Below are 14,609 nucleotides of genomic sequence, written 5' to 3'. Positions count from 1 at the left end.
AGCTAACAAATGTTATTGAAAGACTTAATAAAAATTTTAGTTGGGAAACTTGTGCCTTTTAATAACATTTGTTGGCCAGAAAAAGTGCTACCAGACTCCTGATTTTTTGCCACTGCAGACTATCACAGCTCTCCTCCCACAATGTTCTCAAGCAGCTGTGTCCTGATGGGAAGGAAACAAAGGCTTTCTTGGGAATGCTCCCGCAAGGCACCTTACATCAAAATGAGACCCTGTTCTCTGTAATCTGTCTCTCATGTAACCCACAACCTAACCTGCCTTTCCCTCCTTTTGGCCCCCCTCCGGCTCACCCCGATTAAAATCCCACATCAGTCTAGCCCCCCATGCATCCAACGAAGTGAGCTGCAATTCACAAAAGATTCTGCCTTTTAATAAAGTTCGTTAGTCAGAAAAGCTGCTACCAGACTCCTGTTTTTAAGGCAGATTAAAAGCGGTAGCACATCCCATTTTTTTTCCCTTGGCACTGCTGGGATGACTCCTGACTTAACCAACGGCACAAAACGACTAAAAGGAAACATTCCCCACTCCCTACAGGCCTCTTTTGCCTTCTGTGAAAACAGGGGCTGATTCCAGGGCTGGAAAAAAACACAAATATTTTCCCTCCCTTCCCCAGCCACACCCAGCCCCCGGCCCTCTGGAGCTCCAAAGGACTGGGGTCAGCCTGCCCCCTGCTGGCTGTACACAGAATTAACTGAGAGCAGAGGGACATCCGGGGTTTTGGGACCCTCTGCACCCAACATTTCCGGAGCAAAGAGGACAGTTTCTTGGGCGCTTGCAACTTTCCAGCCTTCTGTACCAAGGGCCAGATTCTGAAGGTTTCTCTCTCGCCCGCCCACCCCATTCCATCGCACTCAGTCCATCTCATTGGTGCTCTTCTGCTCAGGAGTCCTGCTGAGCCTATCCTTCTAGACCAGGGTTTCTCGACCTTAGCAACTTTAAGAAGTGTGGACTTCAACTCCCAGAATTCCCCAGCCAGCTATGCTGGTTGGGGAATTCTGGGAGTTGAAGTCCACACATCTTAAAGTAGCCGAGGTTGAGAAACACTGACCTAATGGATGGATTTAAGAAAGAGAACTCCACCCCTCTTGTATAAGATTGCCGCTTGGAGCGGCTTTTACATTCTGCAATATGCTTTTTTCCCTTGCGTCTTTGTGGCTCAGTGGGGCGGAGACCACCCATCGCCTCCACGCAAATGGCGCTACCCGCCGCCGGAAGCTGCCTACCCTCTTCCTTTTTCGTGAGGGAGGCGCTCTTTCCTCCCCTTTCCGGTTCTCTCTCATCCCCTCTCTCGTGGCGCAAGATGGCGTCGCCGGGCGCCGCTGCTCAGGCGGCCGCCGCCGCCTCGTCTTTTCTGGGCTTCAGCGCCAGCTCGCGCGACCCGGGCCGGCTCCCCTCGCGGCGGGCCGGCGGCCTGGGCGCCCGGAACCGCAAGAAGGGCTGGAAGCGCTGGCGGGGCCCCGAGGCCAAGCTGGGCCGGGAGCTCGGGGACTGGCTGGAGGAGCGAGCCTCCGAGCTGCGGCACTTGGGGTGAGGGCCGGCGGGGCCTAGCGAGGCCGGGGGGAGCCTGCTTCCGGAGCGGGGGAAGGGGCGAACGGGAAGCAGCGGAGAAATGGCGCCTCCAGGTTCGGCGGCAGTCTACCACTGGGTGCCAGCATCTGGGGAGCAGCCGCAAGGCTGTGCTGCTGAGCTTCCCAAAGGCGCCTGGCGGCCGTGGCAGCAAAGGGGGGCTGATCCCAGGTCCATGTCAAAGGCCTGGGCAGAGGGACGCAGAAGGACGCCCTCCGTCGGTCCCAAGGGAGGGGAGGGGAGGGGTCGGCGGCGGAGCACACGCTTTGCCCCCCGAAGGGCCGCTGCTTTGACCTCGATGCCTTTAGAGTAAGGCGATGGTTCTTAAACGGGGGGTAAATGCTCCCCAGGGGGGTAATTTGGGCACATCCTGGGGAACATGGAGCAACCTGTAATTGCTTGTGAGTCGAGGATTGAGTCTGGGACTGCCGCTGCCGAGATGCTCGTGTAAAACGACCGAGTCTGGGTTTTTTTGTGGGGGTAAGAGATTATTCGAGGCCAGGGAAAGGGGCCATTGGGTCAAGCCGTTTAAGAATGTAAGGACTGCTAGTAGTGAGTGATGGGAAAGACCCCTCAGGGATGCTGCTGACCTGAGCTGGAGGGTGAGGGGTGAATGGGCTTATAGGCCTATAACCCAATTCAGTTAAATTTTCAGCTGAGAGGATTTAGGTAGAAAAGCTCAGTCGAATTAACTTGAATGAGTCCCGGGACTGCGGTGATGGAGTAAATGGCATTGCGCTCAGTGCGATGCAAGGTCAGGTTTGTGTTAGGCGAGCACTAATAGCTATATTTCTATTACAGCATTTTGTACAGTTTGGGCTGTGGGGCTCAGGACAGGATACATGACTTAATTATTTACTCATTCATTCAATTTATATAGCCGCCCATCTCAAATATATAAATCTGGGTGGCTCTTGATGGAAATGGCTAGTACTGCAAATCTGAATGTAACATATGGCTTGATGAGCATCTCTAGAGAAATCTTATTTTCTCTTTTGGCTATGATGTTTCCCTGTTTGGTGGCAACCTTGGGCATGTGTTAAAAAGTTAACGACTGTCCTTTAAAATGGTGTAAAAGTGCTAAATGAATGTTAACAGAGTCGAGTTTGTGTCCAGCAAGAGACGGAATTGGAAGAGAGCAGGCTGACAGCATAGAAGGTAAAGACTAGGCACACGGAGGCAGGACAAGAAGATGTGTATGTGTTTGTTTAAAAGATATATAGGAGACATATTGCAGGAAGAGGATAAGTGGCTGATGAAAACGGTTGTGGAGTTACTGTGGGGGTAACTGTTGTGAAAGTACTCTGGAGGGCATTTCACAAAGAAGATTCCCCAATGTTACAGTTGGGGAGAAGGAGGCTGGCTATTTTCCATTACTGAGAACCCAGGAATGTGTTTGCTGTTGGTGAGAACTCATAAACTACTTTTATATCTTCTTTTTTCCCCAGAGGTCCAGTGTCAGAAAAGCCAGATGAAAGCCTTTTCTTCCTAGATACCAGCAGCGAACAGCAAGGTGAGAGATTGCAACACAGAGCAGAACCTTTCTGGAGCTGAATACCTGAAAAATGAGAAGGTGGAACTAAATTGAGGGAACAGGTCAGTTAGCCTTGAGAGTCAGAGCAGCCATTTTGATGGGTCCCAATATCCCTGTGGTCTGTTTTCCTGAAATCATCAGTGATCCATTCTGATCACTTCCCCTCAGTGGTGTTTTCTGGTTCTTCCCTTAGCCAGCAACTTGGAAAGTAAAGAGAGGGTGTACAGCAGGGTTCCTCAACCTTGGCAACTCTAAGCAGTGCGGACTTCAATTCCCAGCAAGTGTTGCTGGCTGGGGAATTCTGGGAGTTGAAATCTGCACAGCTTAGAGTTGCCACGGTTGAGGAACCCTGCTGTACAGGATGCTTTTCTTGGCTACAACTCCCTTTGTGGATTGGCTTTAGTGCCACTAGCAAATCGAGTGGTTGGCAAGAGAGGCAGAAGGCAGCATGGGAGAGGGATCTGATCAGGTGGTTTCACTGCAAGCGTCTTGAGTCCTCACCTCAGTCGTTACCCCCCTTTGTGTGATTGATGCTCCTGGGCTCAGTTCTCGTGTGTGTTCTTTTTCCAGGCCAGAATCAGAAGCCAGCCAAAGAGAGACCTCTGAAGATTGACTTGATCCTACAGCCAGATTCCAAAGTGCCTCCACCCAAAAAGTGAGTCTTTTTCTCAGTCTCTTATTGTGAGGTGGGTGTGAGGAAGCCACCACCTTCATTCCTTTCCAGGTTCTCCTAGTATCTCATCTTTGGGGCGAGAATGTTTGACTTGGGGAAGGAGAATTTAGGGCAGAGGCAGGAGTCTTATTTTAATTGATTTGTAGGGCTGTCCATCTTGGAACTTTAGCAACTCAGGGCAGCTACCAAAGTTAAAAACTGAAGAAAACAACCAAACAGTAACCTGGTTCCTTTCGTTTGTCATGTTGTGAAGCGTTCTGCTTCTACTTTCCTGTTTTTTTGCTGTGTTAGAAGATGGCCAAGATTCTTCCCCTCTCCCTCCTGGGCTTCCCAGTTCTCAGGCTTTCTCCAATATGACTTGCTCTGCCAGCTTTTCGTGGAATCCTTTTTCATTGTCCGGTGTCATCTTTGGAGTGCTGTACTTCTATTCCCTGCTTCCAAAAACTGAGACTCTTCCGGAAGTGGTTTCAGAAGAAATGGCCCCATTGTTGCCCCCTTGAAATGGAAGATGTAGCCACAAACACTCAAAGAGAGGAATATCTAAATTTGCCCTTAGGGATGCAGGGAAAGGACTTTGGTCCCGCGCCAGGAAACCACTTCAGTTTACTTGCTAGAAATAAACTGAGTTTATTTACTGTGATTTATGGCTTAGGGGTGGGTGTGAACTATGCCATTTTAACTTGTTTTGAACCACAGCAGGACAGGTGTGTATCCAGGCTGTGGCTGGGACCGTCTGACCTAAAACCTGCCTCCTCCCTCCTCAGCATCCTTGCCTATCAGGTCCCCAACGGCCGGAAGCTGAAGCAGAAGCAGCGACTCTGGGAGAAGCTGGCAGAGAAAGGGGTGGTGCCCCGAAAAGAGCGGCTTCTCCAGCAGAGGTTGCAAAACCCCCCCAAAGCCGATGCAGCCGGAGCAGGCAGTGGGACCAATCCCTCCAGGGAGTTCTATGACATTTGGTCAGGTTCAAGTAAGCGTTCGCTCAGTCTATCGTCACAGACCTAATAATAATTCATTAATGGTTACAGTTAACCTCGGCTCTGCTGCCTCCACCCACTGCAGGAAGACAGCGATCTCTGCAAAAAGAGCTGATCCCCCTGCCCACTCCCCCAATTGTCGCTGTGGTGCTGGGTGTTCCCTCCTGCCTTGTTCTTTTGCTCCTGTTTCGTTGTTCCCCTCCTGTTTCGTTGCTTAAGAAGGACGTTGTGGCCACTTCACAGGACATTCACTCCTCCCCGTCCTGAGGATATGGGTGTCCCCAGTCCACTTCTACCGTTGGAGGTTTGGCCCTGCCTCAGTGGCTCTGAATGAGTACATAATAGCCCCTTAACCTCAGCTTGCCGGAATAAAGCGCCTCCTTTCAGGGGAAGCTCCTCTTTCCAGGTCTCCGCTGCGGTTGTTATCTCGGTGCTCTCTCTTCTTGCCCATCAGACCCGCTTGACAAAGCTCTGGCTGGGAAGGACGTCTGGTTCCTGGAGCAGACCAAGAAGCAGCCTGTGAAGGTCAGCGCTGGGCCTGTGGCAGAGTGGAGGTGGGAAGTGGTCCTCCGGGCTGAGTCTCACTTCTTGGTGTTTTCCGCAGCGTCCCGACAGGTTGAAGAAGGCCCCATCAGAGCTGCCAGCCATGGAGGTCATCTCGCCAGGAGGATCCTACAATCCCAGCTTCCAGTCTCACCAGGTATTTGCGGGGGGTGGTGAGGGACTGTGGGGTTTATTTCCCTCCTGTGTGGCACTTGAGAGTCCTGGGTGATCCATTGGGGTGGATTTCATGCAGGGTCCAGGTGGGAAGTCTGCTGAGGTCTGTGCGAAGAGCTCAATGGGTCTGTGCTTCCTCCCCCACCCCACCCCAGGCATTGCTCCTCCAGGCCTTTGAAGCTGAGCTGGGGAGGCAGAAGGCAGAGGAGAAGCTGCAGCGGCAGTTGAATTTTCCCACGGCAGCCGAGGCCCCCACCCAGGTAGGGGTTGACGCCCAAATGCAAGGAAGTCCAGTCCTGAACGAGGAGCGGACAAGCTGGCCTGCCAGGGCAGAATTCTTGGCGCAGATGAATGGCAACAGGGCCATTCATAGAGGAGATTGTGTTGATGGGGGGGGTACTTTCCCAGGGTTGGGGTCACAATTCTAACGGGGACAGGATTGGCCTGTTTTTGAGAGGATGAAAGAGATGTCATCATCAGTGGAAACATGCGCCCATTTATACGTGGGAGAGAGAGAAGGAGTGACTGTGTGTTGAAGAACATAACCTCCTGCAGTGGCCGTTGGTAATTTTCAAACGAGCGCTTTCTCCTAACCACAGCCTGAGTTCAGTGATGTTTGCCAGCTTTTTTCCTCATCTGGGTGGTGCACTCTTCAACAGAGAGCTGTGTTTACGTGAAGGAATAGGTGTACTTGCTGACTTCTAGCAGCTTGAGCAGTGTTTCTCAACCTCTGGCTGGGGAATTCTGGGAGTTGAAGTCCACGCAGCTTAAAGTGGCTGAGGTCGAGAAATACTGGGCTAGACTGTTCCCAAACAGTATCTTGCTTCTCTCAGAAGTAGGCCTATACTGAACCCCTTCCTGAATTTTGGCATGTAGAAAGAGTATTCTAGGCTTAACCCCTGAGTGTGGTATTTGAAGGGAAATCACCAAAGAGCAAAAGGAAGTGCCAAGATGCTTTTCCTTGACCTTTGCCAACTGAGTAAACCTTGCAAGCCATGCTGCGTGGGCCGTGATGGACCTGCAGGTCACTTGCCCACAACTGGGGCTGCCTTGGGCTCCCGGGCATGGTTGCAACACGGCTGATTCCTGCTTTTGCAGCTGCCCGTCAGGTGGGAATGGGGAGTCTGTTGGGAACGCTGTATGCCAAGGGACCAGTCTCTGACATCCTGGGCTACAGTGGGCACGGGCCTGCCTCTCCCTGACGCTTCCCTTTCAGCTTCTCCTCTTCCGCCCTCTTACAGGAGACAGTGTTTCAGGAGCAGTGCGAGGGCCTCATGGAAGAGGAATCGGAGGGCGAGGAAGGGCAGGACAGCCCGTCGTTGCCACAGGAGGAGGATCTGGAGGCAGCCTCTGCCCCTGCCCCCCATCTTCTCACAGCAACGGCAGTCAGAGAAAAGAAAACAGAACGACAGCGAAAGAAAGAGAAAACAGCCAAGCAGCTGGTGGGTTTGCCCAGCTTGTGGAGACTCTGCGGGAGGGAAATCTGTTTTGTACAGCCTCATTCTCTAACAGGGTTAGACCACGGTCCCCTTGGTCCCCAGCCCACCCAGGTTTGCCAGTGAAGGTAGCATTCCCGCCTTGCTGAGTGGCTCCAAAGCGTGCTTCCGTGACAGCCTGCAAGGCCTGCAGAAGGTAGAATGGCCATGGGGATTGATTTGCTTCACCCAAATATTTCACTTTCCACCGCGGGAGAGAATCAAGTTCCTTGCCCTTCGTGCAATGTGCAGATAGGATGTTTTTAAGATAAAATGGTGTCCAAAGTGGCTTCTGGCACCCCAAGGAAAGATCCAACTGGGGAGCCTCTGGTACGGCTGCAGTGATAATGCTGGAAAACAGGTCGGTGCCACAAAGGAACTTGGTTGTTGCGGCCATCTCTGCAGTCCTGGGGGTGGAGGGCTTGGGGAGGTTTCTGGCTTGGCCCTTCCCTTTAACCTTCAGAAGATCAGAATGAGTAATGCGGAGGAAGTGGGTATCGCTGTCTGCTGAACTAGCCAGACTTAACGGTGCTTGTAATTATTGAGCTCTTTCTTGCTGTCAACAAGAGTGATCTGGGCACAGAATTCTTATTCTTTTAGTTGGGGGGAGGCACAACCCAAAAGAGGAAAATACAGCACTCTTTTCTTTGGGCCTACCCTGTGCATGAGAGGGACACAGCAGGGATTCCTGTTTAAGCCCTGACGCAGCCCCCAGCTTCCCGCGCTGTCCTCGAAGCAGCACCGCCAACGCTCGGGGCTGCCTTCTGGGCTGCCTGCCAACAGGAGCTTGATTAGCCTCTCTGCTGACAATGTTGTGGCTCACAAGCGCCCGGCCATCTGGCCCAGCCGTGCGCCTGCCATCTGCTCCCTGCGCGGGCTCTGCAGAAGAGAGCGAGATGCCAGCTCGTGGACGGCTGCGGTACCCACTGAGACCAACCCGGCGTGCCAGCAGGGGCTGGGGAGGATTTGCCCTCTGCTGCAGCCAGCCAAGGAAAAGCCAGGTTGCACCACGCAGAGACCCTGCCCCATCCTCCCTTTCCCGTCACTTCTTTCTGCACAGAAAACCCGAGAGCTCTCCGAGAAGGCAGCCCGACACCGGCATCAGGAGCTCTTTCAGCTGCGGTCCATCCGGCTGCAGCTGAAACAGCGGGAGGCTGAGCTGCAGCGCCGGAAGCAGATTCGGGAAGCCAAGCGGAAGTTGGAGGCCGTCAAGCCAAAGCGGCTGGGCAGGCTCAAGTAAGAACCGGGGGCTGGGCTGGGCTGGGCTGAGCCGAGCCAAGCGGGGAGAGGGTGGGAGAAGAAACAAGCTGGGCTCATATTTCTAAGGCAGGCCGTGGCCTTTTCTCTTCGTGGCAGGTACGAAGAGCCAGACGTGGATGTGCAGCTGAGCAGCGAACTGGCAGAGTCCTTGAGGACGCTGAAGGTACGGTACCCTCCTCTCTGGCTTTTTGGCAAGCCTGCTGGGCAAAGAGGCCTGCTTGGGGGGCTTCCTCTCCCCCTCAGGCACAGCAGTATTCCTGTTTGCTCCAGGCCACGTGCCCTTCTGCAATCTCATCTGGGTGAACCCTCTGCCGCTTTTTGGAGCAGCCCTCCGGTTTCTTCCCTGCTTCCGCTCCAGCCACTTCTTGAATTACATCAGCGTTTCCCCAGAGGGGTGCCCTCCAGATGCTTTGAACGCTGTCCCCCCCTCCCCCCCCCCGCTGCTGAGCGGGGACGGAAGGGTGACCCACCCCAAGGGTGCTGGTTGGAGAAAGGCTTTAATTGGTTTGTCTCCTGCTTGCTGAGAAGAGGAACGGCCCAACTACATTGCCTTTTTGAGACAGTGGGTGGAATGGTGGGGGGGCCCTTGGGAGGGATCTGGCGCTGTGTGGAGGTCTCTCCACCCCCAGTAGCAGAAAGCTGGTCTGGAGGTGCTGTGGGGGAGAGCCAGGAGTCCTGCGTTCTTCCTTCCTTCTCGTGGTGTCCGATGATGAGACCCATCCTTGCGCTCGGAGAATTTGCAGCAGCTGTTGCTGGGAATGTGAAGGACCCCAGGGGACCCCCTGGTCCTACCGAGTGGGTAAGGATCAGGGAACTGAGGCACCACCCAGGCCTTCCTCCTCACTTTCCATCACAGAAGGTCCCCTTCTTCCACATACCAGAGCCTCCAAGGAGGAGGAAATGCTAAATTAGCATCTTCTGGTATTGCAGTCTCACCGATCAATTCGGAAGATTGTTTCTGAAGCCTCGCCTTTCTCTTTTCCCCTCCCCCAGAGATGCTACCCTTTCCTTGGCCCTTGCTTCCTAAAGGTGTTGGGATCTCTTGAAGGAGGTCTTTAGCACCCTGTTTCTGAGGACCGTCTGCTCTGGTCTTCGGTGAGACGTTTGGGGCAAAGCCTTGGTGTTATTGCCTTGCCCATTACAGGAAGTAATCTGGGGAGGAACACATCCTTTGCTCCCTCAAAACTGGTTCTTTAGGAGCCATCTGGCCATGTGTTTCTGTTTGGCTCATGTCTTTTTCAATAAACCCACAGTCAGTGTGTTAGCTTGGAGCAGTGTTTCTCAGCCTTAGCAACTTTAAGATGTGTGGACTTCAACTCCCAGAATTCCTCAGCCAGCCATGCTGGCTGGGGAATTCTGGGAGTTGAAGTCCACACATCTTAAAGTTGCTAAGGCTGAGAAACACTGGCTTGGAGCATAACTTGTCCGCTGTTTAGCGTTCAGCTTAGCAGCCCACTCAGCTTGCAGGTGGGCTTTTCGCACAACCCAGTACTCCATTGCTTTCCGCTCCCAGCTTCCTAGCCTTGTGCCCCAGCAGATCCAGAAAAACCATTTGTGTCCCGCAGAGCAGGAAGTCACCTAATGAGTGTACGTGAGGAGCTGAGGTGGTGTGAAAAGCTCTACTTTTGTCACCTGCAGAGTCTCTGCTGGAGGTGTGAGTGTGAAGGAGCAAGCGAGGGCTTTGTGCACTGCTACGAGAGAAACACTGTGGAAGTCCGTTTCCTGGTGGGGAGAAAAAGCTTTGGTTCACCAAAGGGCGACCTTTAGGAAACTGGGGGCTGGTTCACGTCTGTGGGGAGGGCAAGGACCACAGGGTGTGGGGCCATGGATGGAAGTGGTCTCTTCTGTTATTCCCTTGGTTGAAGAATTCTGCAGGGGTTTTTGCGTTGCCTTTTCTTAATAACTTACTGTAGGGATTGCAGAAAAGCATTCAGCTTTCTCAGAACGGCAGGAAACCACATCTGGTTTGGGCAGTTGCCATCAAATATGTTGCTGGAGGCCACCTCTGGTTTGGGCCCTGCAGGTTGTGCATCACCACCAAGCTGGTGGTGCTGAGGTTGGGGTTTCTGGTAGACCATTGTGGGCCAGACAGTGGATGCGCTTGATGTAAATGGATTTAATTGGGCGGGGTGGGGAGGATCAAGACAATTGGCTTGGAGCGGTACTTCTGCATGGCGAGTGTATTTCGGGCAGGGGGCAGATGCTTCGCCCTTCCAGAAGCAATCCCACCCCCTCCATCCTCTCTGCTTCTCTCTCCACCTGAACATTTTCTCTTGAGAGGCCGGGGAGCCTCCTCACAGCCAAGTCAGAGACTGACCGAAGTTGGCCTGTCTGGTGGGTAATATTCAAAATCGATGGCATTGCAAATGCCAGCAAAAGTGTTGAGTGAGATCCTGTGTGGCACAAAATGGGTATTTGCCGAGAAAGGTTTGCATGGCGACAGAAGAAGCCACGAGGATACTGTGAGCTGAATTTCCTTCCTTCCTTCCCTCTCTCCCCTCTGGGAATTCAAGCTGGCATGCATGGCGGCCTCCCTGGTTGATCTCCGTAACAAGGGCGAACACTGGGCCATAGTTACTTGGAAACTGACTGACTGGGTCTCCCTTGTCCAGTTCCAACTCCTTAACCGTTTGCTGATTCTGGTGTCGGGCAGCCCAGGTTCACGATGCTCTTTGTCCTCCTTCCCCAGCCAGAAGGCAGCATCCTGAGGGACCGGTTCAAGAGCTTTCAGAAACGCAACCTTATTGAACCCCGAGAGCGGGCCAAGTGAGTGACTGGGGCAGAATGGGATGGGAAGCGGTAGAACGGTCTCCCCAGAAGTCCACACATCTTGAAGTTGCTAAGGTTGAGAAACACCGTTCTGAATAATTCCAGGGTTTCCACACTCGGATAGACTGACAAGATCCAAAGGCAAAGTGGGAGTTGCTGTCAGTCGGAAAACTTCCCACTGCTTGCCTCTCCCCTTTAAAGCTAGCCTGGATTTGGTTTGCTGATTGTTCTAAGCCAGAATGTGGCTTGCTCGTTTCAGGACAGCACGTTGCATGGACAGGCTAGCTTAATTTCCTTCCTCCGTTGGGGGATGTACATTGGCAGCACATGACTCCAGCACGTTGTTTCTTCCCTACCAGGTTCAAAAGGAAATACCGTCTGAAATATGTGGAGAAGCGAGCCTTCCGGGAGATCACGTACGTGGCGGCCTTGCCTGGAGCTGGGAGGGGCTGGCAGCATCCCAGGCGCTCTCTGCCCCTGTGGTCAGACCAGCTGGCAGGTCCAGGCGGATTGGAGCGGGCGGGGGCTCGAGGGTGCTGTAGGGCAGCCCTTCCCAAGCTAGTGCCCTTGGGATGGCTTATGGTTCCCATCAGCAGTGCCATCATACACTTAGGGGCTTTGTATTCTAATACTTGGGGAGGGCTCCTGTGTTCCCCTTACATTTGAAGTTGTCTTTGAAAACCAAGTTTTCCCCTATTGGTTGGGGGGGGGGGGCTTGTCCTGAGATCTGAAGCGGGTTATGGCCCTGGGCCCTCCAGTTTCAGCCTAAGAAGTGATGTTCCATCTAACTGGGGAAAGGTGGGCACCAGGAGAGAAGCTTGCCAGGTCCAGAGAAGAGGCAAGGAGTTCCTGGCACATGTTGCCGTCCAGTTGGGGCCTGGTTCAGTGAAGACCTGGACCTTTTTTGTTCCTCTTTCTCCAGTTCTTCTCATTTTTGGGGAGAGAGTGGTGAAGTCCAAGCTTCCAGCACCTCCTGTTTTTTTGTTTTGTTTTTTATCATTGCACGCCTCGTTCATCCTTATTTTCTCTCCCCCCCCCCACCTTTCTTCTCTGCAGATTATAGAAGCATGAGAATAGAGCTGCCCAAGAGCTCTCACGCTGCCCTCCCGGTTCATTAAAACTCCCATCAACCAAACTCAGTCTGTTTTGCTTTGTTCTTCCTCTTTTCTGGGTGGTTCTCACCACCTTCCCCTACCAGATACCCTCCTCCTCCACTCTCACCTGGTGTCAGTGGTTCTGCCCGGGAGAGGATGGGAGTTGTAATCCCCAACGTATGGGGAACCCCAGGAGGGAGAAGGTGGCTCTGGCACTCGTGACCACAAACAGAGGATCCATGCCCCCCCCCCCTTTTTTCATCACAAGAACAGATCCAGTCGGCCATTTAAATCTGCAGTTGGACGTTCTGACCTACGTCCGTCTTAATCGCACAGATTAGCATTCATTTGATTACTTTAGATACTGCCCCTCAGCCCCTAACCGGTTGGGTGTAGGAAAGAGAGCTTCGCAGTTGCTTTAAAATCTGTTTGGTCCCCTCCCCGCCCCCTTTCAGGGCGTGCAGTGGCTGCAAGCCTTTGGGGCCCTATCGCACCAACACACAAGGCCCTTACCTTCAGGGGTGGGTGTGACTTTGCCCCCAGATGCCAGCATGACCGTTTATTTCCATTTTGGTTTCACCAAAACAGTGCTCCAGATCTCCAGGGAGTCACCAAACTTTTATCATTGCACAGGGAAATTATTCAGGCTGCTAGAAAGCAGGAAGCCACCGCCTCTTGGCAGCTGGTGGCACATGATGCGCAGCTAGAATGACAAGGGCTGCCCACTGAGGGAGAATGCCTTGTTTTCATTCCTAGTCCCCTCTCGTGATGCACTGGACTAAGACGGGCTCTCGGGCTGATGCAATGTGGGCCATTCGCAAGTGCAAGCAGTCTGCTTCTCCAGAATTGCAGGCCTGTCCTGGTCCCTTCCACGCGAACTGCCCTGAGAGTTGAGATACCTTTATCTCGTCATTAAGCCCTAAATCTTCCTTCTTCCTTTGGTCTTGTTGCTGCTTCCTTCCTGTAACAGCCTTTCAGATATTAAAGCAGCCGGGCCGTGTATCTGCTGCAGCCTAGAGGAAAGAGGATTAAAACACCCCCACTTCCGATGAGGAGCTCAAGGGTTTATCCCCGGCCCCCTGATCATCTCTCTCTCTGCTCAACTTGTCTGGCATTTGTTGCTGAGCTCCTGGCTGGGGCCTTGATCTTCCCTGCCCTCCACGGGATGTGATGGGCTAGGAATTGTTAGTTGCCGTCAAATCGTTTATGACTCGTGAGTGCTGTACGTATAACAACGAAATGCTGCTCAGTCTTGCGCCATGTGCCTGACCCAGTGTTTGCATCCATTGTTGCGGGCTAGGAATAGCTTCCTTAATATTTTAGGTCTCTGTTGTGAGCCTTTAACACCACAACTGTGCTGCAAAATTACGGCTCACCAACTAGATCTCTGCAGGAGGTCAGAAGCTGGCAGGCAGCTGGTTTATCTCAGGCATCAGATGGGAGGGTACCTGGGCTGCATCAACCCCCTTTCCCTGCCCCCCTCAATCTCCTTTCGCCCACTTCCCTTAAGAGTCCCTCGTCCTCCAAGGCAAAGTTCTCTTTGAGAAAGGAACAGCGTCCAGTTCCTTCACCTCCCTCTTTTGAGTGTGTCTGTGGCCCATTTTAACACCAAGGCATTGCTTGCTTCCCCTCTTCTTCCTGGAGCCACGATGGGCATTTCTGACAATGCATACCCCCAAAAGCCTGAAATGAGTAAGATTTGCAGTCAGCGCGTTACCACGGCACACTCAATTCTGGCACTTGCTGCAGAGAAGCATTTGTTCTTTGCTCTGGCGCTCCAAAGCAAACCCTTCTCGGGGGTCTGTTGTTAGGAAGGACTTTCCTATTCCAAGAGAGGCACAGCTACATTTCTGCATGCATCTCAGCTCTGGGTACCTCCCCAAATCAATGCTGTTGAGTTTTTGCAGTGAAGGTGATTTTTCAGTCAGCCACATCATGCCCAGGGGTAGGTCGGCCTTTGACCCTGCTAAGAGATGGGCAGCCCTGGATTAACTGTTGAGCAAATAGGCCCATGCTTAGGGCACCAAGGGAAGAGGGCACCCCAGAGTTTTTTCTAGCTATCAGGCCCTTGACTCTTTCACTGCCCCACTCGACTTCACAAGTTTTGTAATGGTTCTTACCTGCCACATTTGACTTTCACCTGCATCGTTGAAAATACTTTTTTCTCTGGCACAGTGAATGACTAAAGTTTAAAAGTTTGAGTCTTAATGTCTTGTTGGCAAAGCAATGGGAGGGCCGGGCTGCACTTAGAGCACCAGTTGGCCTGGAGATGGGGAAGCCATAGCAAGGCGTCCTTCAGAGGTGCAGCAGGCAGCATCCGTAGTCATCCTTCAGGTACCCACTGGGTGTTCAGCACCAGGAAGGCCCCAGGTTACCAGCCCTGGAGCTCTGTCTGCTGTGGAGCAACAGCATTGCCCGCACTTCCTTATGGGTTTAGTGTCCGTGTCCTGCAACCCTCCCCGCCGCCCCGGTCACCCAACCCCAAGATCAGGGCTTCTGGGTGCAGAAAAGAAGAGCAGCCGCCAATGG

At 52.9% G+C, this 14,609-nt stretch overlaps 1 protein-coding gene across 1 annotated transcript; it reads left to right on the top strand.

The window, feature by feature from the left end:
- Positions 1-1,299: 1,299 nt before the first annotated feature.
- On the top strand, positions 1,300-12,121 carry NOP53 (NOP53 ribosome biogenesis factor). Its single transcript, XM_063312585.1, has 13 exons — positions 1,300-1,545; positions 3,033-3,097; positions 3,689-3,773; positions 4,556-4,758; positions 5,220-5,290; positions 5,370-5,465; positions 5,638-5,742; positions 6,724-6,924; positions 8,018-8,193; positions 8,314-8,380; positions 10,907-10,983; positions 11,346-11,402; positions 12,043-12,121. Exons 1-13 carry the CDS (start codon positions 1,319-1,321, stop codon positions 12,047-12,049), a joined length of 1,437 nt encoding a protein of 478 aa, XP_063168655.1. The 5' UTR covers positions 1,300-1,318; the 3' UTR covers positions 12,050-12,121.
- Positions 12,122-14,609: the final 2,488 nt, after the last annotated feature.

Source organism: Candoia aspera, chromosome 10 (genome assembly GCF_035149785.1).
Source record: "Candoia aspera isolate rCanAsp1 chromosome 10, rCanAsp1.hap2, whole genome shotgun sequence".
NCBI lineage: Eukaryota > Metazoa > Chordata > Lepidosauria > Squamata > Boidae > Candoia > Candoia aspera.
Note: the sequence above shows the minus strand (reverse complement) of the source record. Positions and strands in the feature narration are given on the sequence as shown.

Coding starts and splice junctions, on each gene's coding strand:
- NOP53 (XM_063312585.1), top strand. CDS start 1,319: ATGGCGTCGCCGGGCGCCGCTGCTCAGGCGGCCGCCGCCGCCTCGTCT. Junction 6,925..8,017: donor AGAAAACAGCCAAGCAGCTG/GTGGGTTTGCCC, acceptor CTTTCTGCACAG/AAAACCCGAGAGCTCTCCGA. Junction 8,381..10,906: donor AGTCCTTGAGGACGCTGAAG/GTACGGTACCCT, acceptor CTCCTTCCCCAG/CCAGAAGGCAGCATCCTGAG.